The sequence below is a fragment of the Halichoerus grypus genome, chromosome 5 (assembly GCF_964656455.1).
Source record: "Halichoerus grypus chromosome 5, mHalGry1.hap1.1, whole genome shotgun sequence".
Classification (NCBI taxonomy): Eukaryota; Metazoa; Chordata; class Mammalia; order Carnivora; family Phocidae; genus Halichoerus; species Halichoerus grypus.
The window spans coordinates 163,090,221-163,114,208 of NC_135716.1; the positions used below are offsets into that span (position 1 = coordinate 163,090,221).

Sequence of the window (23,988 nt, forward strand, 5' to 3'; positions counted from 1 at the left end):
CATCAAAAGGACCGCACTCAGACACAATCATACACACTCCCGGCCAGCCAGGGCCACCCGCACAGACACACAGACAGACACAAAGACAGTCACGCATTCTTGCACACCAGCTGGTCCACTTGAGCACTTCCTCACAGTCAGAGGCACACACTTCCTGTGTACCCACTCCCGTATACTCTGGAACCTTCAGCCAGCCCCGCGGATACACACAGGCCGGTACGGTCAGGTACACGCACGCACAGCCGCCCCAGCCCAGCCCCGCGGCCATTCCCCCAGAGGCTCGGCCCTCCCCCCCACTTCCCACCCACTTCCCACCGTCCTCTGGGGCCTCTGGGGCCTCCCTCCCGAGCTGGGGGAGGGGACGGGGCGGGGGCGGGGCGGGGCGGGGCGGGGCCCGCTCTGCTGATGTGGCGACTGCTCGCTCACCTGCGGCCGGCAGCGCCCTTGCCAAGAAAGGCTTAAAGGAGCGGGGATCCCACGAGCTGACCTCATCGGGTCTCTGCCCCTGTTCCCAGATGGGGAAAGTGAGGCCCACAGAGGGGTCAGACGGTGAATGGGACTTGCACCCAGGACTCCAGCGCCAGGAGCCGAGTGGGGAGGGGGTGCTCCTGCTGGGACCTGGGACGGGGAAGACTGGGCTCCAGGCCTTCCTTCCGCCTGCGCTGGCTGGCTGCCTGTCCAACCTGCCCCCGCTCAGTGTTCCCAGTCTCCCCGGCAGGCACTCCCAGCCTCCGGCCCCACAGCACCAGAGGTGCAAGCCAGAGCCCTGGGCATGTGGCGCACACGCGCGCACGCACACAGTCCCCGCTCCCTGTCCCATTTATGTCCCCGGTGTTCTCAGACCTGGATGAGAGGTGGCCTGCGCAGGGTGAAGCCCAGCTTTGCTACTTCCCAGCTCTGTGACTTAGGGCAAGTCCCTTGCTGCCTGAGCCTCAGGTCCCTCAGCTGTAAATGGGATGATGGTCTCCGAAGATTGGATTGGCGAGGGAATTAAGGAATGTAATAGAGGCAGCGTGCTGCAGGGCCAGGCCCAGGGGCTCCAGACAGGTTTAGGGAGTGACTGGAAGACTTCTGAATGAGTTGCCGGGACAAACTGCGCCAAGCCAGCTCACCCAGTCCTGGAGCCTCTCTGGTCCCGCTGCCTCCGGGGGGATCCTGCACTTCAGCCTCTGGGAGTGTGGGCTGCTCTTAGGTTCGATGCTGCTCCCAAAGCCCCGGCAGCCCCACCCAGCCCTGGTGGGAGGAGGGCCTGGCTGGTGGGCAGGTGGCAGGGGTAGAGAGGGGTCAGGGAGAGACGGCCATACCCCTGGGAGCCACCAGTCTGATGGGGAAGATCCAGCTCAGCTCTGCCCCTGGGCTACCCAGCTTAGTCAGACCCATTCTGACCTTGGGTCCCCAAGGCTAGTTAGTGGGGGAGATAAAGGCCTTGCCCCAAGGATTCTGAGTCTGACGTGGGAGCCAGACTATTCCAAGAGCTCTCAGGCTGGTGGGGGGGACTCCCCGGCCCAGGCTCCCAAACTAGTTTGGGAGATATAACACTTCCCTTGGCATCCCCAGGCTGATGGGAGCAGTTCGCCCTCTCCTAAGGGGCTACCAGGCTGATAAGGAGACATACCACTGTGCTCAGGGACCTCAAGTCACAAAAGAAGAGAGTGAATACATACCTAGGACACAAAGGTACGTAAACACACAGAAGCAGAAATGAGCAATGGATGGTGAGTCTCTGTGACTGTGTGTGCGTGTGACTCTGTGTGTGACTTGCCTCTGAGTATGTGTCCTGCTTCTGTGACCGTGCACAGGCCCCGGAGCTGAGGCTGCGGAGGAAGCTCAGTGAGCCGAGCCAGCTGGGTCCATCGCTCATACACGGGACATGCGCTTATGGAACGTGCACTTTGTGCCAGTCACTGGGCTGGGCCCTGTGACACCGTGGAGCCCTCGATGGGGTGTGGCTCCTGCTCTCAGGGCACCACTGTGTAATGCGGCCAGATGAAGCACTTAAACAAGCAATTCCTTTATGTTGTGACTTGCTTAGAGGAAGTCCAGGAGGCATCAGGAACACAGGGGAGGGGGGCGTCCTGGAAGATGGGATATTTAAGCCGTGCGCTGCAGAACAGGCTTTAGGGCTGGGGAAAGGGTGTGCAGGTAGAGGGAACAGCATAGGCGAAGGCTGCCAACCTGGGGAGAGAGAGCTGAGGACAGTTTTTTTTGGACGAGGTGACTGCATGGGTTTTAGAAGAGGTAGGCAAGCAAGAGGCGAGTCATAGCTCCAGTGTGAGGGGTGGGGTGGGGTGTAGTGGGAATGGCCAGGGGAAACTTTCTGGCCAGAGCCTGCACCCGGGGACAGAAGGACAGTGTCCAGAGGAGCCTGGGGGTCTGAAGGTGCAGGAGCAACTTCAGGGAGGAGAGGAGAGGAGAGGCTGCAGGGTTGGGGGTTTAGGGATGAGCTCCTAGACGGGTTTCTGGGCTGTGCTGGGGGAGAAAGAGAGAGAGAGAGCACCGGGGAGGCGGGGGGAGCCTGGGTAAAGCCCCCAGTGGATCCTGAGTCTGTAAGGGGGATGCAACAATAGTTCTCTCACAGGGTAGAGGTAAGGATTACAGTATACACTCTCCCAAGTCGCTCTCAGTGAGCTCTCCAGAAGCTCATGTGTTTGTCCCAAGAACTATATTATCATACTCTCCCTTTTAAAGCTGAGAAGCGGGTTCAGAGACGGCCAAGGTTACAGAGCGCAGCGTGAGAGTGAGCGGGCTGGACTGGACTGGAACCTGGTCTGAGTCTAAACCTGGCTCCTTCCTTTGAGTCCCACAGCCTCCAGGACGCGAATGCGCCTCTTGAATCGGTCGCTGCTGGCTCCCGGTGGATCTGGTGCTATTACTATTATTACTGTTTATTATCAATTATGACTGTGATGCCGAAGACATCTTTGGTTCGGCTGGGCTTCAGACCTCCCTGCCGCCCGCGTGCCTTCCTCCCCCAAAACTCCGGGCCCAGGCGGCCCCGCGCGGCGACCATGGGGAACAGCCACCCCCCAGGCGCGGGGGTCTGTGTGGTGGCGCCCCCTGGAGGCAGTGGTCGGAATCGCCACGAGAACCCTACCGCTGAGCGCTGGGTCCTCTGTGGGTGCTCAGCACCCCTACAAACCACAAACCCCCAGACAGCGGCCACAGCGGGCAGGGAGGGAGGAGAAAATAGAGGAGAGCGTTTATCAAGCGACTCTTGTATACTGGGCAAGGTGCTGGGCATTCCCTCTGTATTTTCTTGTGGAACATCCACCCAACCTCATTTTCCAGCAGTGGAAACTGAGGTTCAGAGAGGTTAAGTAAAGCCCAGCCATGCAGAACTGGATTTGAACCCAAGTCTGCACCAGGCCTGGGCTTCTCCTGGGTAAGTCTGAGGAGGAAAAGGCCACCGGACACTCCCCAGACTGTAAGATAATAAGCCTCTGGAAGTCACGCACAGCGACAACCATGATGATAAAAAATGATTCAGTCATTAGCCGAGGCAGTATACTGAATTGGAGTGCCACCATTTCCTGCCTGTGTGACTTTAGTCAACTAAGTTGCTAATCCGTCTGAGCCTCAGTCTTACCATTAGTAAATGAGCTTTATTACAGGCCTTCTGTTTGGGGCTCTTGCTCTGAGGATCCATTGCAGTAACGAAGATAAAAGGCTTAGCTCCGCACCTGGCATGTCATGGGTGCTCAGGAAAACAACTAATATAATTTACTCATTTGGCCATTATTTGTTGAAAACCTAGGGGCTAGGGATATAACAACAAAGAAATACAGATACTGTTTTGCATTAATGACTTCCTAGTCTCTATGTTTCTAGGATCTAGCACATTGTCCAGCTTAATAAATGTTAAAATGAATGAATGAATGAGTACAAGAAGGCAGGCAGGCAGTCAGGTAGGAAGGAAGAAAAGGAAGGAAGGAAGGGAAGAAGGAAGGAAGGTACTGCACTAGGTCAGCCCCTGGTTGCAGTTTTGGGGACAGCTAAGAGGGAGAAAGGGAGTTTTTAAAATAATAGTTACGATTTCTTGGGCACTTAGAATGCATCAGGGGGCGCCTGGGTGGCTCAGTCGGTTAAGCGTCTGCCTTCGGCTCAGGTCCTGACCCCAGGGTCCTGGGATCGAGCCCCACATCAGGCTCCTTGCTCAGCGGGGAGCCTGCTTCTTCCTCTCCCTCTGCCACTCTTTCTGCTTGTGCTCTCTCTCTCTTAAATAAATAAATAAATAAATAAATAAATAAATAAATAAAATCTTTTAGAATGCATCAGGTACTCGACAATGCTTTTTGTGTTCTAGGTTCACCCTCACAGCAAACCTATGAGGTTAAAAGTGTCATCTGATTTTACGGAGAAGAAAACAATCCGTGAGGTAGAGTGCCTTCCCTAAGGTCACACAGTGATTAATTGCAGAGGAGGTTTTAGGCTTGGATTTGTGCCCCGGCTCCCTTGAAGTAGTGGGCTCTTCCTATCCTCCTCCGGCCTCTAGATGGGAGCTCTTGGCACACAGAAACGCAGCAGAATGGCCTCTACCTGCACCAGTAATAATGAGGAATGTGCTGCCCTCAGCTTTTGGAGCAAGTTCACTCCACTCGCTCATGTGCTGAACCTCACATTTGATTACTTTTCACAACAATCCTGTGAAGAGGGTATTAATTGCCCATTTCACGGACAGGGAACTGAGGTTCAGGGAGGTTGGCTTCCCGAGGTCCCGGAGGGCATGCTCTGGAGTAGGATAGAGGCTGCTCCCAAGGCTCCACCCGCGGAGCGGCCCTCTGGTGGCTCCCTACTTTGAAGCTCATCCCTCTGCCAGTCATCCCCCGTATTCCTCCCCGCTCGGCCCCCTCCCTGCCCTGTTCTCCTGGCCAGGGTAACTACAGGCAGAAGTCTGAGTGAGGTGAGCTAAGAGGAACCTCTTGGGTTGGGCTCCCGCCCAGAGTGGTGGCCAGGGCACTGTTCACCTAGGATAGGATTTTGATCAGTTCACAACTTTACCAATTCTGGTTTTGGTAGAAACTTAGAAAAAGGGTCTTCCTGAATTCTCTGCCAAGGGCTCACCTTCCCTTTTAGTTCTTAACCTTAGGGATCTGAGCAGGAAAAAGGGAACACAAAGCATCAGCCAGGAGAGGGTTTAATGAAGGAACTAGTCACAGAGGTGTGGCAGGAATGGCGAAGTACCCTGGGGCTTCCGACAGTGGGATGGAATCATTTGGGGGGGAGCCTGAAGGGCAAGGGCAATGAACCTGGAGAGATTTGGACCCATGGGTGCAGGCGTCCCCTCAAGAGCCATGGCTTTCAGTGGAGGAACATAGTAACTGCCAAAATCACAGGGGGAGGCGGGTAGTAGAAATATCTCAGTCTAACTCCCCTCCTTCACACTGACCTCCAGTCAGTGTCTCCTATTGGCCAAATTCCACCGGAAACTATAAGGCCAGGTGAGACTGTCAGCAGGGGTCAGCCCCAGCAGAGAAGCATGGAGTGTGGAGGGCCGTCTCTGTTCTTCCTGGACGTGGCTTTGTGGAGGGGCCTGAGAGACAGCATGGCTATGCATGCCTTGTGCCGGACCCCTCACCCTTCCTCCTCCTCCCAGGCCCAGGTCCCTTTGTCTGCGAGGGTGTCCCAGTCCTGGAGTTCATCTCTCCCATCCCTGGCTTCCCCGGTTCTCACTGCCTACCACATCACTCAGCTCCCCGATTGAGCATTATTCTCTGCGTGGGTTTGTCTCCCCAGACATCAGTTCTTGCCTCCTCTACACTGTGAGCTCTTCGCAGGCAGGAGCCTGGGCCAAATAGGGCCGATCGCCCTGAGGCAGGGCCTAGCACAGGCCGAGTGCCACTGTTTGCCAAGGGAACTGAGTCCTGTGTCCTCACCTACCTCGCTCTGTCTCGGTAGACACAATCTGAGCACATGCGAATACCTGTTTCCCTGGGCACACCGGGGCTCTGTGGTGGCGAGCAGCGCAGGCCGGGGGCGTAGCGGGCGTCAAATGTTGTCTGAATTGGCCTAGGTAGGACCATTCTTCTTTCTTTCATTCATTCAACAATATTTATTTACTTATTTATTTATTTGAGATCCTATTATGTGCCAGGCCCTGTGCTGGGCGCTGGGGACACAGCAGTGAACAGGACATGCCAAGTCCCTGCTCTCACGGGGCTTCCATTTTAGTGGGGACAGCAGAATAGGAGGAAAACCAACAATATGATCGCAGACTGTGATAAGTGCTGTACCGAAAATAAACAGTACATGGATAGACATTTATGCCGGGGGCGGGGGACATCAGGGAAGGGTTTTCTGAGGAGATGACATATAAGTGGAGACCCAGCAAGAGCAGAAGCTGGGATGTGAAGCGCTGGAAAGGGTGTTCGAGGCAGAGGGAACAGCAAAAACTAAGGTACAGAAGCAGACGTGCTTCTGGGACCCTGGGAGATTCAGAGTTGCAGCCTAGAGAAGGCCTTCGGGGAGGTCAAAGGGGGTGAGGGATTCAGTCTTGGGGACAGCCCAGGGCCAGCTCCTGGGCTGGGGGGTGGGAGGGGAAGGGGTAGCCCTTCTTAATGCCACCTTGCCGCCTGTCGCCTAGCACCCACGGCCAACAGTGCTGCCAGCAGGCCTTGCCCTTTCTCCCTCAGCAACCCTCTGACTGGCAGAAGCTGTCAAATGACCAGCAGCTGAGGCTTTGCCAACCTCCTCCCCTGGAATATTTTAGGAGTAAGTCAGAAAATGACCAGCCGCCTCCTTAAAACCCAGCTTTTTCTCGTGCATGCCTTACAAGGGTGTATTTGGCTACCCTGGGTGTTAATCTCCCACCCCCGTGCATTAGACAGAGAGATATAAATATACAGTCCCAGGCGGCCCGCTCAAATACACAGATTAATGCCCCAGTGTGCAGGCCCCAGGCACAGGGGACACTCCACGCGGCGGCTTGTGAGCACCCACTCCCACGCTCCCAGGCGTCAGCCCCAGTCCCTCACGGGCATGCAGTTACACGCGGGCCCATACACAGCCCACCCCCCCATCATAATAATAACCACTCTCTACCCCCCCAGGTTATACAAGCACACAACCACATGCCCACACACAGACGTGTACCCCCCAGTCGTCCCAGAGTCACACACGGGCACGCAATCCCACATTCTCCCCCTACACACACACCCGTGTAGTGTTCACCCAGCCTGCAGCGGGCACACTGATCGCAACACACAACCCTCACACGCTCCACACAGCGGCACCGTTACCCCCCCACCCCACCCCCACCCGGCGCCCCGAATCAAGGCCTCTCTGATTAAACACACATCCAGCCCCTCGCTCTTTACAGTGCAGAGCATTCTTCTGTGATTGAGTCAAAGACCTCCCCAGACAGGGGTTAAGTGGAAAAAAGCCATCAGAAGGAAGAATGCCCGAGGCCCAGGTCTGGGATGGGGCCGGCAGCTTCTGGCTTAGGGAGAAAGACTTCAGTGTTGAAATTTGACCCTGACTCTAATGGGCCAAGGCCTTGGGGGAGGGGGCATGCCTTGGAGGGGACAAAAGCGGGGCTGGGTCGGGTGACAGGTGGAGCGGAGCGGAGAGACTCCAGGAAACCTCGCAGCGTGGGGGTGGACCTCGGTGTTATATCTGGACTGGACCTTATAGGCTTAAACCCCTCCACGCAGTCCTCCCACCGCCCTTCCCTAACCCCGGCAACAGGCTCCCGGCTGTCCCCAAACGCACGGGGTGTGGCCGTGACACCTCCTCCCCCAGCCCTTCAGGACAGCTGCGGGACACGGCGCTCCGGCCTCTCCTCCGCCCCCCCGCCCCCGCCGCCGCGGGTGGGGATCGCAGGGCGCCTGAGCTGTGCGCACTGGGGTGCTGGGTCCCTCTCAGTCCCCCACCCCAAACCCCTGCCCCCGCCGGCCGGGCAGGGGCAGTGCTCTCCCGGGGCCGCAGAGCCACGCTCCTCCCCGGCCCCCCGCAACTGGGACCCTTGGAAAGAAAGGGTGAAGAGAAAGAAGGTTCGGGAAGAGCTCGGGGCGGGCCGGTCTGGGCGACGCCGATCGGCCACCCCCCACCCCCGCCCCCGGCCGCGCGGCCCGCTCCCTCCTCCCGCGGGCGGGACCTGGGGCCAAGTGGGCGCGCCCGGCCCGGGGCGGGCGGGATCCGGTGTCGGCGGCAGCTGCCAGTGCGGCGGGCGCGGGCGCGGAGCGAGCGGCCCGCGGGGCCGGCTATTAATAACGCGGCCGCCCAGCCCGGGGTCGCGCAGCCATGGCCAGCCCGGAGCCCCGGCACGGCGGGGACGGCGCCGCCCAGGCCGCGAGGTAGGACCGTGCAGGGCCCGCGTGGCCGTCCAGTGGGGAGGGGGCGCTGGAGGAGCCCCCCTCCCCCCCCCCCCCACGAGCACCTTTCTCCTGGCTGGGGGTGGTGGGCCGGCCGGGGTGTGGCACTGGCCCCGGGCGGAGCCACCGGCCGAGGAGGGGGGGGGGAGGCCCGGGGTCCCGGCACCTCCGCTTGTCCGTGGCTTTTTATAGCCCCCCCCCCAACCCTCTTCCCGGGGCTGGGTGAGAATGAGCCCTTTCGGACTGGTGGGCATCAACCATCAAATGCCACTGGGCCGGAGTGGCCAAGGACGCTGGCTCCTCGCTTTCCTTCATGTCTCACCCCAAATGCAACTGGAGAGGGAGGCCTCCGGGTGCCGAATTCGCTGTGGGGAAGAGCCTTGGTGCAGGCTGGGCGGCTGCCAGCCTGGAGTTACCAGTCTGTTCTGGCAGCTCGCTCTCTCCTGCTTGAGGTCTGCGATGGGGGCTGCGGCTGGGGAGGGTCGCCCGTCCCAGGCCGGGAGGAGGACCCTGGCAGCCGGCGAGGCCCTCCCCGGACCATCCACGCTGCCAGCTCGCCACTGCTTAGGGGGAAAGGGCCTGTGGCTCAGGGATTTGGGGCCAGCAGGGAGGATTGCTGCCCCAGGTCAGACTGTACCCCGAAGAGGTGGAGGTGCACACACACCCACGCCGTCCCCCTTCGGTGTCACACACAGCGCAAAGCTGAGCATGGTTTTACACGCACGACCACTTGTACCGCCACACACACGCGGGTACACACAGTCAGGTACACACCAGCTCATGCCGGCGCCGGGTCACAGACGCTCCTAGCCGTGGCGCTGATGCAGCGTCGGGAGCTGCTGGAGTCCTTCAGCACCGGGGACCGAGGGGCAGGGGCAGGCAGCTTGGAGCCCAAGGAAGCCTGAGGTCAGGGCCCCCAGCTGAGCCGGCTCGCTAGCCCCTAGACCCCCCATACTCTACTTTCCCCAGCTCTGAGAGAGAGACAGCTGTGTGAGGGCAGTCTCTAGCAGAGGCCTGGCGCTGCGGGGGGGGGGGCGGGGGGGTGACGGCGGCCACCACAGTGTGTGGGGTAACAGCGCTGCCTGGGGGTCAGGGGCACAGGGTTCTACGTCCAGCTGGGCCACTTAACCTTGGGCAAGTTTCCTCCTTGGATCCCAGTCAGCTTCTGCCTGACTTCCTCTACAGAGCCCCACCCTGAGGTCCCCAGGGAATGAGAGCACTACTTGTCCTTAGGAAATGGACTCTCAGGGGACACGGACACACTCACTGCTGTAATACAGAGCGCTAAGTGCAATGATGAGCTGCACACAGAGGGCCTTGAGAACGCCATAATGGGTCTGTCTGCAAAATACTTCGGGGGAGAGATGCAGTTTGAGCAGGGCTTGAAGGATGAGCAGACATTTACGAGTAGGTAAAGAAGTCTATTTTGAATGCTGAGCTGCATTAGCCCTGCTGTAGCTGTCGCACCTGTTGGAGAGCTCAGGGCTGTTCTGGGAGCAGAGGGGTCAGCGGGAGCTCCATCCAGCTTTGGAGCTGGAGGCCATCTTCGGCCAGCTCCACCACTTACTTACAAGTCGTGGAACTTTGAGTGAGTTCTTTACTCAGTGCTTTGGTTTCCTCACGTACAAAATGGGGGTAAAAGATGAGCCTCGTGTACCTGACTATTCACGTGAAAGACTTGGAATCCTGCCTTGAACACAGTTACGTCATTCCATGGGAGAGGACTCAGCAAGAGCGTGTGAGGGCTGTCTGCTGGGAAAGCAGGGGCCCTACTGAGGACCGAAGGGGGTCTGGCTGGCTGAGCAGGTGCATCCTTCCTGGCACTAGGAGCTCTACCTTTCCAGGTAGTGCAGGGCTGTTTTCTAATCTGGTGGCCTACAGTAAGCTGTATTTTCTCAGCTGGATCCTTTAGACATAGTGGGCTAGGAGTAGGAGGTGTGAAAATGTTGCCGCATGTTCTGGATCGTCAAGCCCTGGGTGGGAGGCAGGGAGTAGTGCGAGCTGAGGCTGAAAAGGTATGTTGGGGCCACATGGTTAAGGGCTTTGAATCTATGCCAGGCAGTGGGCTGTCCGTGCGTGAAGTGGTGCGCCCCGGCTACGTTCTGGCAAGCTGTGGCACTGTAGAGAATGGACAGGCGTGAGAAGGAAGAAAGTCCGTCGGAAGGCTCTCACGCAAGTGCGGGTGTGTGGTGATGACTTGGAGTAGGGCCCCGGCAAGGGGGTGAGGAGGGGCCAGAGACTGGAGACTTTCTGAGATCGGTCAGTTCTCAGCGAGTTGGCTACATGGGTGAGGGAAAGAGCTGCTTAAGGATTCTTTGCCTCCTCAACCCGCTGTATGGGGCTGTGCTTCTCCGAGCTGGAGAATACAGGTGTAGCAAGCCCAGGGAGGAGGATAGTTTGAGATGCCAAGTGACACCAGCTGAAGCGATCTAAACAACACCCTCTCTGGTAGAGGGACGGGGACGAACTAATTAGGTGACTGTGGAGGCTGTCTTCAAGCTTTAGGTTTCAGTGCAGGTGCTGGGTGGTGTGAGGCCAGGGATGTCCGGGGCCTGGTGAAGCCACACTTGTGGTTTACCGAGGGCTACCTTGAGACACAGAATGGGAAGCCAGGGATTCCTGGGGTGTTAGAGAGGAGGACAGAATACACAATGATTTAGAAGAAAAATAATCTGGGGGCGCCTGGGTGGCTCAGTCAGTTAAGCGTCTGACTCGATTTCAGCTCAGGTCATGATCTCATGGTTGTGGGATCCAGCCCCTTGTCAGGCTCCGTGCTCAGCATGGAGTCCGCTTGAGATTCTCTCTCTCCCTCTGCCTCTGGTCCTCCCCCTGCTTGCGCATGCTCTGTCTCTCTCTCTCTCAAAATAAATAAATCAAATCTTAGAATAAAAATAATCTGTAGTGGGAACTTGGAGCTAAGATATAGAGCTTAAAACCTGGACACAAGTAGGCCTTTTCTTTTTTTTTAAGATAGATGTATATATATATATACATATATATATATATATATTATTTGAGAGAGAGCGAGCACGAGTGGGGTGAGGGGCAGAGGGAGAAGCAGACTCCCTGCTGAGCAGGGAGCCCGATGCGGGCCTGAATCTGGGACTCCAGGATCATGACCTGAGCCAAAGGCAGACACTTAACCGACTGAGCCACCCAGGCACCCCACAAGTAAGCTTTTTCAAGACATAAATTCTTTGATACAGGGGCTTTTCATTTATATTTTATATCTAAAGTAGTTTTCTTTAAAACTATACTCAGATTTAGACTGTCTTATAACTGGTGCCCAAGGAGTATCTGAGTTCCCTTGAGCAAACTACTTAATCTCTCTTTTTTTTAAATTTATTTATTTGACAGAGAGAGAGACAGCGAGAGAGGGAACACAAGCAGGGGGAGCAGGAGAGGGAGAAGGAAGCAGGCTACCCTCTGATCAGGGAGCCCGATGCGGGGTCAAGCCCAGGACCCTGGGATCATGACCTGAGCCAAAGGCAGACGCCCAACGACTGAGCCACCCAGGCGCCCCACATATAAGACCTTTATATGTTATTTCCATGGTATTTTATATTTTCAAAGAATTGCTCAGAGATCCAAGGCAGGTAAGATGCATTGGAAACAGGAAGGACCAAAGCCATCTGAAGGCCAAAGAAGCAGGAGGATATTCCTTAACAGGAACTGGTTGAGCTAGCGGGCAACTGGCAGCTGGGTTAAGGAGCTTCTCCGTCAGAATCACAGAATCTGAATTCAAGAGCCTTTGACAGGCCAGAGGATGGGCCAATCCTAACAAGATGAATGAAGTTTTGTTTTGTTCTTTTCTGTTTTGTTTTGGAGAGGGAGGGGGGGATGGGAAGGGGCAAAGGGAGAGAGAGAATCTCAAGCAGGCGCCATGCCCCTTGAGAAGAGCCCAACGTGGGGCTCAATCCTACAGCCCTTAGTCAAATGCCTAACCAGTTGAGCCACCCAGACGCCCCAACAAGAGGAATGAAGTTTTACAGGAACAAGAGATGTGATTTAAAAGCACTTGGTGTGAAAAAGTCTTAAGGCTTTTAGTCAAACTCACTATTTGTCAACAATATGATAGAGCTGTTCTATGTTGGCAATATTAGCTTTTATCAATAGGAGTATAGTGTCCAGAGATTCACTGCTCAGAACACATCTGGGTACTCTTTCCAATACCCATCCCCAAGGGACAGTGACAATTTGGAGCCTAGTCCAAAAGAAGTGATCCAAATGAGGAGGGCACTGGACACTTTGGCATGCATGGAATAATTGAAAGATGTTACTGTTCTTTAGGTGTCTAAAGAACTTACATGAGAAAGTAGTTAGATTTGTCTAGAAAGAGGATTCTAGAAAGAGGAATCAAGTCTAGGTAAAAAATGCAGACAAGGAGCGCCTGGGTGGCTCAGTCAGATAAGTGTCTGACTCTTGGTTTTGGCTCAGGTTGTGATCTCAGGGTTGTGAGATCGAGCCCCGAGTTGGGCTCTGTGCTCCGCGTGGAGTCTGCTTAAGTTTCTGTCTCCTTCTCCCTCTGTTCCTCCCCCCATCCTCACTCTCTCTCTCCCTAAAATAAATAAATCTTTAAAAAAAAATATTCCATCCATTTACTTGACAGAGTGAGCGAGCCAAACAGGGGGAGCGGCAGGCAGAGGGAGAGGGAGAAGCAGGCTCCTTATTGAGCAGGGAGCCCAATTTGGGGCTCAATCCCAGGACCCTGGGAGACGCTTAACCATCTGAGCCAGCCAGGTGCCCCTAAAATAAATAAATCTTTTTAAAAATATTGCTGAGGGGCACCTGGGTGGCTCAGTTGGGCATCTGTCTTTGGCTCGGGTCATGGTCCCAGGGTCCTGGGATCAAGCCCCACGTAGGGCTCCCCACTCATTGGAAAGCCTGCTTCTCCCTCTCCCTCTGCTCCCCCTGCTTGTGCTCACTCTCTCTCTCTGTCAAATAAATTAATAAAGTCTTTTAAAAAAATTAAATTAAATTAAAATTTAAAAATTGCAGAGAAGGTTTTACTTCAACACTAGAATTTTCTTATGACAGCGGAACAAATCGTGGCGGCTCAGGTGTGAGTTTCCCGGCCTTGAAGGTATGTATGTATGTAAGCAGAGACGAGACACTGACATCATGGGGATGCTGTCAGGGGACCTGAGCGATGCGTGGACGGGGGAGGGAGCAGACAAGTGCCCTCTGAGATGTGCGACCCGGATATAACCCTAAAGGCTCCCATTGCCAACCATCCTGGGATTGTGGCTGTCCTCTCACTTTAAATCATTTCTCTTGCAGGGAAACAAGAGCAGAAGCCAGTTCTCCTCTTGAAGAAGAGAACTCTGAATCCCCCCATGAGGTGGGGACTTTGGACCCAGAAGTGAGTCTGTCTTTGAAGGGGACCTTGAACTTAGAGGACATTCTCTACCTGGGGGACAAAGGTGACCTCGATGAGATAGATGAGACACTCTGTGTGGAAGAGACAGAGAAGCCCGAGGAGACACTGCACATCGAGGAGACCAGGCAGCCAGGGGAGGCCCTGGATGTGGACGAGCCTGCGAAGCCAGAGGAGATCCTCTATGTGGAAGAGCCCGCGAAGCCAGAAGAGACCGCAAGCCCAGAGCAGACCGGAGATCGGGGAGAGACGGGCACGAGCGAGGAGACAGCTCGCCCTGAGGAGGGCCTCAGCGCCGGGCCCAGTCCCAGCACAGAGGGCCTGAGCATAGAGGATCTGGAACTGCTGGAGGAGCGTTTCCAGCAGTGTGTCCAAGCTGTGGCCCAGCTGGAAGGGGAGAGGGACCAGCTCATCCACGAGCTGGTGTTGCTCCGGGAACCAGCCCTGCGGGAGGTGCAGCAGGTCCACCAGGACATCCTGGCTGCCTACAAGCTGCACGCCCAGGCGGAGCTGGAGAGGGACGGGCTAAGGGAGGAGATCCGGCTGGTCAAGCAGAGGCTGTTCAGGGTGACCAAGGAGTGTGTGGCCTGCCAGTACCAGCTGGAGTGCCGCCGGCAGGACGTGGCCCAGTTTGCCGAGCTCCGGGACGTGCTGACCACCCGGGCGGCCCAGCTCTCCGAGGAACTGGTCCAGCTCCGGGAGGCCTACCAGAGGCAGAAGGAGCAGCTACGGCAACAACTAGAAGCCCCTCCAAGCCAGAGGGACGAGCACTTTCTCCAGGAGAGCCGGCGGCTCTCTGCCCAGTTTGAGAACCTCATGGCGGAGAGCCGCCAGGGCCTGGAGGAGGAGTATGAGCCTCAGCTGCTGCGCCTTCTAGAGAGGAAAGAAGCTGCGGCCAAAGCTCTCCAGAAAACCCAGGCCGAGATCCAAGAGATGAAGGAGGCTCTGAGACCCCTGCAAGCAGAGGCCCGGCGGCTCCAGCTGCAGAACAGGAACCTGGAGGACCAGATCAGGCTTGTGAGGCAAAAGCGAGATGAGGAGGTGCAGCAGTACCGGGTAGGCCCCCTGGGCGCCCGCACAAGTGCAGCCCGTTAGCCGGGGAAGGAGGACGTGACCGGAGCCAAAAGTCTTCCGGGCACTTTGAAGGATCCTCTCTTGTGTAGGAAGAACAGCTTACTCCTTGGGGCGTCCACTCACTTCCTTACTGCACTCTTCATTCCACTCAGTTAGGCCCGTGCTAGGGGCTGAGAACCGTCTGCACCCCTAGTGCATGCAGCACCCCGACACCGTCGTCACTCGGTCCTCTCGTTAATCCTCCGAATCAAGTATTATCGCTTTCATAGATGAGGAAGCAGGCTCAGTGAGCTGGGGATTTTCTTTTTTTTTTTAAGATTTTATTTATTTGTTTATTTATATTATTATTATTTTTAAAGATTTTTATTTATTTGGCAGAGACACAGCGAGAGAGGGAACACAAGCAGGGGCAGTGGGAGAGGGAGAAGCAGGCTTCCCGCCGAGCAGGGAGCCCAACGTGGGGCTCGATCCCAGGACCCTGGGACCATGACCTGAGCCAAAGGCAGACGCTTAACCACTGAGCTACCCAGGCACCCCTGAGCTGGGGATTTTTGCCCCCTGATCTGACCAACCCTGAATATTTCAGTGCACTTTCCACAGTACAATTTTCCAATTCTGCATGAATCGTGCTTGAGTACAGAGAGCAAGAGGGGCAAGGCTAGGCGGGATGTTCCTTCTCTCCCTCCCCGTGTATTCATCCTCAAGTCTCACCTGTCCCATCTCTGCCTGAAGCTTCCCAGTTTTAAAATTGGGATGAGGGACACCTGGCTGGCTCTGTTCAGTAGGGCACACAACTCTTGATCTCGAGGTTATGAGTTCGAGCCCTACACTGGGTGTAGAGATTACTTAAAAACACACACACACAACTGGGACGAAATCTATAAAGCTCTAGTCCTCATTTTCTTTTTTAGTGCATTGTCATCATTTCGCTTGTATTCGAGTTACTTCTGATTAAGTGTGAGCCAGTTTTTTGTTTTTTTTTTTAAGATTTTATTTATTTACTTGTCAGAGAGACAGAGAACACAAGCAGAGGGAGCAGCAGGGAGAGGGAGAAGCAGGCTTCTCCCCGCTGAGCAGGGAGCCCAATGCGGGGCTCGATCCCAGGACCCTGGGATCATGACCTGAGCTGAAGGCAGACGCTTAACTGACTGAGCCACCCAGGTGCCCCCTAATCTCTTTATAGACAGAGTGGGATATAAATACTAAGTGAAAACACAATTTTGTCTGTCTCTCCCACAGACTGTGAGCTTTCAGAAGGGAGTATGGTTTACTTACTTCTGCCACTCCGGCTCAGGGGACATATCAGTTAAATGTTGACGTAAGCACCGCGGACCACTGTGAGAGCCTTTCAGAGCAGTATTTTCATCTTTTGAAACACACGTTCCTTTGGATAAATTTAAAAAGCTTACGCCCTTCCAGAGATTCTGATACATCCTTCAAGGAACAGGTCCTCTGTTGAAAATGGCTGCATTCACTTCACTCAAGATTTTGTCAAGCTTTCTATAGCTTGTATTATGAAAGCAATGGGGTTTTTGGTCCTAATAGTGAATGTATTGTGTACTACCCTCAATCCCCTCCCCCACTGCTTTTTTATTGGTTCACAATCTAGTGAAAGAGCGTTTTTTTTTTAAATAAATACTATTATTTATTGAACAGAGCCAGCCAGGTGTCCCTCATCCCAACTATCCTTAATAGCTTGTACTCAGACAGTAATTGTAACCTGGGGAGAAAGCAGCATGTGATTTAAGAGAGGTGCAGCTAAAAGTGCTATAGGATAACGAAATTATTTTAGTCATCGGTTAAGGCACAGAACACTTCATGGAAGAATGGGTATTATTTGAGCTGGGTATTGAAGTTTAGGCAAGACCTAGACCAGTGTTGTCCAAAAGAAATACGCAAGCCACACACAGAATTTTAAACTTTATAGTAGTCACATTAAAAAAGTAAAAAGAAATAGGTGAAGGTAATTTTAATATATTTAACACAACATATGCAAAATATGTGAGAGGTGAAAAACTGAAAGGTGGGGTGCCAGGGTGGCTCAGGTCATGATCCTGGGGTCCTGGGATGGAGCACCCCTCCCCAGCGTCGGGCTCTTGCTCAGTGGGGAGTCTGCTTCTCCCTCTGCCCCTCCCCCAATCATGCTAGCTCGCTCTCTCTCACTCTGTCTCAAATAAATAAAAGAAAAGAAAAAGAAAAACTGAAAGGTGATTTGAACTGATTTGGGGCAGATCACATTGGACTCTGAAATCCAGACGAGGGAATGTGGATTTCACTCAGTAGTCAGCTGCATCAGTAAAGGGAGTAACATGACCGCCTCTCTACTTTTAGAAAAAGTACTGGTGGCAGTGTGCAAAATGAGCTGGAGACCTAGAAGCTAGGGGACTAATTAGGAAGCTATGATAGGTAAGAGGAAAAAATGGTAGGGGGAATACAAGAAGGGATGGATTCGAGAACAAATGCAGGATAAACGTGGCCGCTGAATGAAGGGGGTGGAGGTAAGAAGTCACAGAGGGTGTTGAGACCTCAGGCAAGGCTCACTGGGACAGTGGTGCCAGCAACAGGGAATCCTCTGGGGGAGCTTTTTTGTTATTTAAATATTTAATTTATTTGAGAGAGAGCATGAGCAGGGGGAGGAGCAGAGGGAGAGGGACAAACAGACTCTGTGTTGAGCGCAGAGCCTGACACGGGGCTCAATCTCACGACCTGATCCAAAATCAAGAGTCAGGCACCCCACCCAACCCACTGAGCCAGCCGGCGCCCCCTTTGGGGGGGTTTTCTGACACAAAATGAGGGTTGTAGAATGTTTCCCCCCTTGGGGTGTCTGGGTGGCTCAGTCGTTAAGCATCTGCCTTCGGCTCAGGTCATGGTCCCAGGGTCCTGGGATGGAGCCCCACATTGGGCTCCCTGCTTGGCAGGAGGCCTTCTTCTCCCTCTCCCACTCCCCCTGCTTGTGTTCTCTCTCTTGCTGTGTCTCTGTCAAATAAATAAAATCTTAAAAAAAAAAAAAAAAGAACGTCCCCCCCTGTGATTTTCATCAGTGTACTGGATTTGTTTCAGATCTGATGGTCGCTGCAGGCTTCCAAAGCTCATTCTATGAAAAACACGCTTGATGAAATGTCTCCTATTGCTATATCCTAAAGTGGGAATCAAGGTCTAAGTGAGCAAATTCTTTCTGAAATGGCTTCCCAGACTGTTTGCCAAAGGTCACTTATGGCATCTGACTACTTTTCAAGGGTACACTTCACTCTTGCAGTTGTAAACTTTGCCTCTTTCATCGCCATCACCTGTTCATTCAACAAATACTTTCTTAGTGCCTACTTACCATGTGCCAGGCAGTGAGTTAGGTGCTGGCAGAGAAGAAGATGAGAAATGGCTCGGAGGGGGGGTAGTTCCTGCCCTCAAATGGTTTATAGTCCAGGAAGGATACCAGATAAAATGAATATATTTCATAAAATCTAAGACACTTGTTTTTATTTTTTATTTTTATTTTTATTTTTTAAAGATTTTATTTATTTAGGTGGCGCCTGGGTGGCTCAGTCGTTAAGCGTCTGCCTTCGGCTCAGGTCATGATCCCGGGTCCTGGGATCGAGCCCCGCATCGGGCTCCCTGCTCTGCGGGGAGCCTGCTTCTCCCTCTCCCACTGCCCCTGCTTGTGTTCCCTTTCTCGCTGTGTCTCTCTCTGTCAAATAAATAAATAAAATCTTTTAAAAAAAAAATTTTATTTATTTATTTGAGAGAGAGAATGAGAGAGAGCGAGTACATGAGAGGGGGGAGGGTCAGAGGGAGAAGCAGACTCCCTGCCGAGCAGGGAGCCCGATGCGGGACTCGATCCAGGGACTCCAGGATCATGACCTGAGCCGAAGGCAGTCGCTTAACCAACTGAGCCACCCAGGCGCCCTAAGACACTTGTTTTTAAAATGCACCCTGACCTGAGATGTTAAAATGTGAAAGCCTTAGAATCAATGAAATAATATTCTTCAATGTAATAAACACTGTAATAGTTGTAGGAATAAGGCACTGTACCAGTGAAGTAGATTTGTGAATCCCAAGTGCCTTGGGAAGCAAAGGGGAAATTTCATGAGGATTAACAACAGCTAGCATATATTTTTAGTTCTTTACATGTATTAATTCATTTAATCCTTACCTGTCTGTGAGATAGGTACGAATTAGTCACTGTGAAAAATAAGAGAGATGAGACAAAAAAGTTAAGTCATTTCTCCAGGGTTATATGGCTAGGAAGTGATGGAAGGAGGATTCTGACCCTGGGCAATCTAGCTCAAGTTCACATTCAACTTCCACAAGGTGTTTGAGCTGAGCGTTGAAGAATAAATCCATTGGGTAGACAAGGGAAAGGCATTCCAGGCAGAGGGAACAGCTTACACAAAAGCTTGGAAACACAAAAAGACATTGTTAAGGGAAGTGAGCTCAGTGTGGCTGAATCATAAAGAATGTAAGCAGTAGACAGATGTGGCTGGAGAGGTAGATTGGGACCGGACTGTAAAGGGTTTGATGTATTCAGTCAGTGGTTTTCAAAAAAAAGGTTTCCTCCAAAGCCACAGACCCGTTTCCCCCAAACAGAATCTTATATGGCATGGTAAAAGTGAGGAGCTACTTTCTAACTGTGGCAAGGGCACTTCAATATGGCCTCCTCCTGGGGTTTCCTGCCCAAGTCTGAGGACCACTGAAGAGCCGATAGATAAGAAGGCGGCGAAGCAGTTGTACAGCATGAGCCCTAAGCCAGTGGCAAATCCTGGCTCTACCACTTTTTTAAACTAATCTCTACACCCAACATGGGGCTCAAACTCATGACCCTGAGATCAAGAGCCATTTGAGCGGCTCTTCCAACTGAGCCAGCCAGGCGCCCCTGGCTCTACCACTTCTAACTGGGAAACTTTGGACAAATTACTTAACCTGGGACTCCAGTCCCTCACATGTAAACTGGGATTAGTAATAATTCACATCACAGGGCTCTTGCAAGGAATGAGGGAATATTTGTGAAGCATTTGCAATGGTGCCTGGCACATAGGTACGTGCTCTTAAAAATGGCAGTGTGCAGGATGAATTGAAAGAGCCTGGAAAGACCACTTTGAGGGAGAGATAATGTAAGATACGTGAAGTAAAATATTTGCGTAGGATTTGGTGACTGGTGCAGTAGGTGGTACAAGGAATTTGCGGAGAACATTGTCAAAGTTTCTAGCTGAAAATGGTAGTCGCTTATGCTGAACTATGGAATGTTTACTCAATCTACATATTTCACATCAAGCATTATGTGTAGGGTGCTGGACAGGAACCTACCATCTGACTGGGAGTTAGACATGAATAAAAAAGATAGTGATATAACATAGCAGACGCTGTTTAGGTGACAGACCCTAGTTCCAGTACCGATAGCCACACGTGGCCTGCAGCGGCTTCCATTCAACACGGTGCAGGCCAGGGCGAAGGGTTCACATGAAGAATGATGGAGGTTCTAGTTAGAGGTAGGGGTCAAACTAGAGGAGTCTGAATGCCAGACTAAAAAGACGGAAAGCCTTTGAAAGACTGAGATGATAAAGCAGTTTTTGGAAAGTTAATCTGGTTGGTGCTACCCAGCACTAAGACTGGAGGTCGTGTTTAATGCCAGTCGCTATAGCAGTATTCTTTCTGTGACACCGTTCCTCCGTCAGTTTATCGCTGATGGTACAGACTGCCTTCCCAAGCATGTACCTTTATGCCTCACCAAAATACAGGTTTGCTGGCTTGGGAAACTGGGGCAGAGGTATGCAGATGCTTCCCTTCAGAAGACAGGCTTAGATGCTAAGGCTGCGTCTCTGTGTGGTGCCGAAGTATGGCTAAGGCGCTAAAAAAAGGCCTTTTGATAAGGCTGATGGAAGTTGAGATTCAGCCAGAGTATCAAACACTGCAGACTGATGTGCTCCAGGTATACCAAGGATGACTCAGAGAACCAATTATTTAGACCCTTCTAATAACGGCATGTACCCAAACTGGATTCCTGTCTCATTCTTCTTCAAAATCTGAGGTGAAATCATTACCCCTTTAAAATAGGCCTTCCAACTTCAACTTCCCTTCCCATCTCCCTCATGCTTCCCGAGGATCCACGCCAGCTAGCAGCTATGCCAGAGACTGATTGGCTGACATCTTCCTTACCTCACTCCTCAGGCATTAATCCTGGGCAGAGACAGTTTACAGAACGTATCCTGTCTGGTTTTGGCAGAATGGGAAACAGACAGTTATCTTACGGCTCCTGAGGGCCTCCAGGGCATTGCTTCTTCATCTTCCAATTTAGCACTTTGGAATGAATTCAGTCTTTTAGTGTAATGAGTACAGGATATAGGAAATTAACCATTGTGATAGCCAACATCCTAATAAAGCACCTATTTGCATAGGATGTTACAGTTAAGTACCAGGTAGAGCTATCTTGGTCTTGAAGGAGGTTCAAATATAAAACTTGTATTTACTGTTTTTCCTGGAAACAACCGGACTTCTAGTACTTGAACTCTCCTGGAATTACAGTTAATAATTGCTTACAAAGAATTTTTTTTCTTTTTTTTTTAAGCTCCACACCCAACACGGGGCTCGAACTTAGAACACTGTGATCAAGAGTTGCATGTTCCACAGACTTGAGCCAGCCAGGTGCCCCAAGACTTGGGTTTCCTTTAACTTAAGTTGCAGGATGATATAAAAACTGATTATCCTAATAGAAACAAACTTGCACAGAGCCAGAGGTCCGTGAAACTCTCAGCACACCAACTAGAGGACCAAAATCCTCCCTCACACTTAAAACTGCAAAATAGGGGCACCTGGGTGGCTCAGTCGTTAAGCATCTGCCTTCGGCTCAGGTCATGATCCCAGGGTCCTGGGATCGAGCCCCATGTCAGGCTCCCTGCTCCGTGGGAAGCCTGCTTCTCCCTCTCCCACTCCCCCTGCTTATATTCCCTCTCTTGCGGTCTCTCTGTGGCAAATAAAATCTTTAAAAAACAAAACTCCAAAACAAAACAAAATCCCTCTGCAAAACAAAACAAAAATCCCTCTGAGCACCCACCCACCCTTTGCAGGATTCTATTAAACAGTCATCTGTGGGTACAGACAAGACCCCTTTCAGGTCACCATTGGCAAGAGTAGGATCGCTTTGTCCAAACACCTCTTTGAACCTCAGTTTCTCAACCTCAATACTGGTGTGAAGGTTAAACCATGTGTAAAAAAGTGCTTTATCAACTGTAACGGACAATGTTCGTTTTTTACTATTCTGTTCATTAGAGATGTTCTTGGCCTTCTTTTACTATTTTTCATTAGAGATGTTCTTGGCCTTCTCACTGCAGGAACAGCTGGAGGAAATGGAAGAACGACAGAGGCAGTTAAGGAGTGGGGTGCAACTCCAGCAACAGAAGAACAAAGAGATGGAGCAGCTAAGGATCAGCCTTGCTGAAGAGCTCTCCACTTATAAGTCAGTTTCTGCTGCTACTCAGATCTTAACCAACACTGGCTGAGGGGATGGTGGTGAGGGCAGATGTTGCTCGGGGGAAATTTCACTTAACAGGGAAAAGCAAAAAAGTGACTTGGGAAATGATTTCCAAATTGTGCTCATCCATGACAGATGGAAAATGGATCTCTTTTTTTAAAGGGCTATGCTACCCAAGAGCCTGGGACAGGCTAACGCTCCCACTTCTCAGGCAGGTGGAACCGAGACACAGTCTCAAGGTGATCCTTGAGGGTGTAAGAGTGGTGTTTGCTTTATTGCTGCTCCTAACTTAACAATACTAATGCCTTAAGAAAACTTAAGAGTGTGTCAAATGACAAGTCCATTAGGAGTAACACATACCTCCACATTGCCTGGTTTAAGCATTCAGGGGTCACTTGGAATGTTTGTTTCTAGCAGGACTCAAAATATGCTCTAATTATCACCAGGAATTCTCTAACAGGATGACACATCCAGGCTCTGTGCATTCTTACTTTCCTTGGCCTATCCTACCCCATCTGCTATTCATAAATAGCTTCCTTAGAATAGCAGAGAAGACAGTTATGCTACCTAATTCAGACTGTGACAAAGGAGGCCAAAAGGCTAAATTAATCTCGAAGTCATAAAAAAGGCTCAAGTGGATGTTGTTTATAGCCTGTGGGACAGGATTATTGCTTAATATATGAAACAAGCAACACACCTATCCATTCATTTCTTTATATACTAATGTTCTTATACTCTGTATAAAGTCCTAGATTCTCTAGGATAAAGAAACTAAGGATTAAAAAAGGTCTGGGTCAAGTTGTATACTAGACAGATGCCCATAAATATTATTCTTAATTTCCTAGTTAATCTTGTGTCTTGGATACAAACTCACAAATAACAATTATAACTGATACTTTTCCTAACTTACTACCATTTTCTTTTACCGTGTTTTATCCAGGCATGACTGATTACGCTTACTGTTTGGGAGATTAGAGAACCTTGTAATTGAGGAAAATGATATGTTAAACACCATTGTGTGGATCAGATTAAAAGTACAATAGGGAAAGGGCAACAACTCATCTTAAGAAACGAAACTACAGAACCCCAGTACTCTAATACCCATGTATGGTTAACCTGGGCAGAGAAAATCTCTAGCTAGCCCCTCCCATCACCACCACATAGGTCACCATTCATTCTATTTTGTAAGTAGGAGGCACCCAAATAGGCATTTGGTGAGGAGAAATGCATCGCTAATCATATGTAAATTACACTCTAGCACTCTCTCCCCAGCTTAGCCAGCACTAACTAAACTTCAGAAGTTCGCTGTGATGAACTTTACACTGTATTAATACAAGTTGCACCAAGTATGAACTTAATTCTTTTTTCTTTTCTCAACCTTGCAGGGGCTGTTTAGAAACGTATGGCCGAATCTGTAACCCAGAAACAACAAAAAACCTTTTAGTAAAGGATCACTAAGTACCCTTTGGACATACTTTTTCCAGAGAAGGGAGTGCCAAGGACTTGGCAAGCAGTTCACCCTGGGAAAGTTACAAATACTGGCTGACCTGTTTTAAATGAACCTTCTGTCCTCTGGCAGCAACTCCCATGTGCACAGAGTAAATGATGGATGTATGGACACTTTAGTGTTGTGAAGAATGTATCTTGCCTTGTGTTGACCCAAAACTTTTTGGAGCACAGGTAGGGTCAAAAAGGCAGCCGATTTTCATATGGGTTTACAACTTGAATTCTTTTGTGCCATGAGTGTTAGACTTTAAAATGAATCCTTT

At 51.8% G+C, this 23,988-nt stretch overlaps 1 protein-coding gene across 2 annotated transcripts; it reads left to right on the top strand.

Moving 5' to 3' along the window:
- The first annotated feature begins 8,087 nt into the window (after nt 1-8,087).
- Nucleotides 8,088-23,839, top strand: SYNC (syncoilin, intermediate filament protein). Of its 2 annotated transcripts, XM_036065198.2 has the most exons (5): nt 8,088-8,291; nt 13,590-14,742; nt 22,080-22,204; nt 22,382-22,458; nt 23,605-23,839. In XM_036065198.2, exons 1-5 carry the CDS (start codon nt 8,239-8,241, stop codon nt 23,613-23,615), a joined length of 1,419 nt encoding a protein of 472 aa, XP_035921091.1. In that variant the 5' UTR covers nt 8,088-8,238; the 3' UTR covers nt 23,616-23,839. The 2 variants fall into 2 exon arrangements, with proteins under 2 accessions (XP_035921091.1, XP_035921092.1); XM_036065199.2 differs by lacking the exon at nt 22,382-22,458 and having other exon boundaries at nt 8,090-8,291.
- The last annotated feature ends 149 nt before the right edge of the window (nt 23,840-23,988 follow it).

Bases quoted from the DNA above. Each gene is read 5' to 3' on its own strand.
- SYNC (XM_036065198.2), top strand. From the start codon at position 8,239: ATGGCCAGCCCGGAGCCCCGGCACGGCGGGGACGGCGCCGCCCAGGCC. The intron at 14,743-22,079 runs GTAGGCCCCCTG...TTCTCACTGCAG, and splicing joins AGGAGGTGCAGCAGTACCGG to GAACAGCTGGAGGAAATGGA. The intron at 22,205-22,381 runs GTCAGTTTCTGC...CTTTTTTTAAAG, and splicing joins GAAGAGCTCTCCACTTATAA to GGCTATGCTACCCAAGAGCC.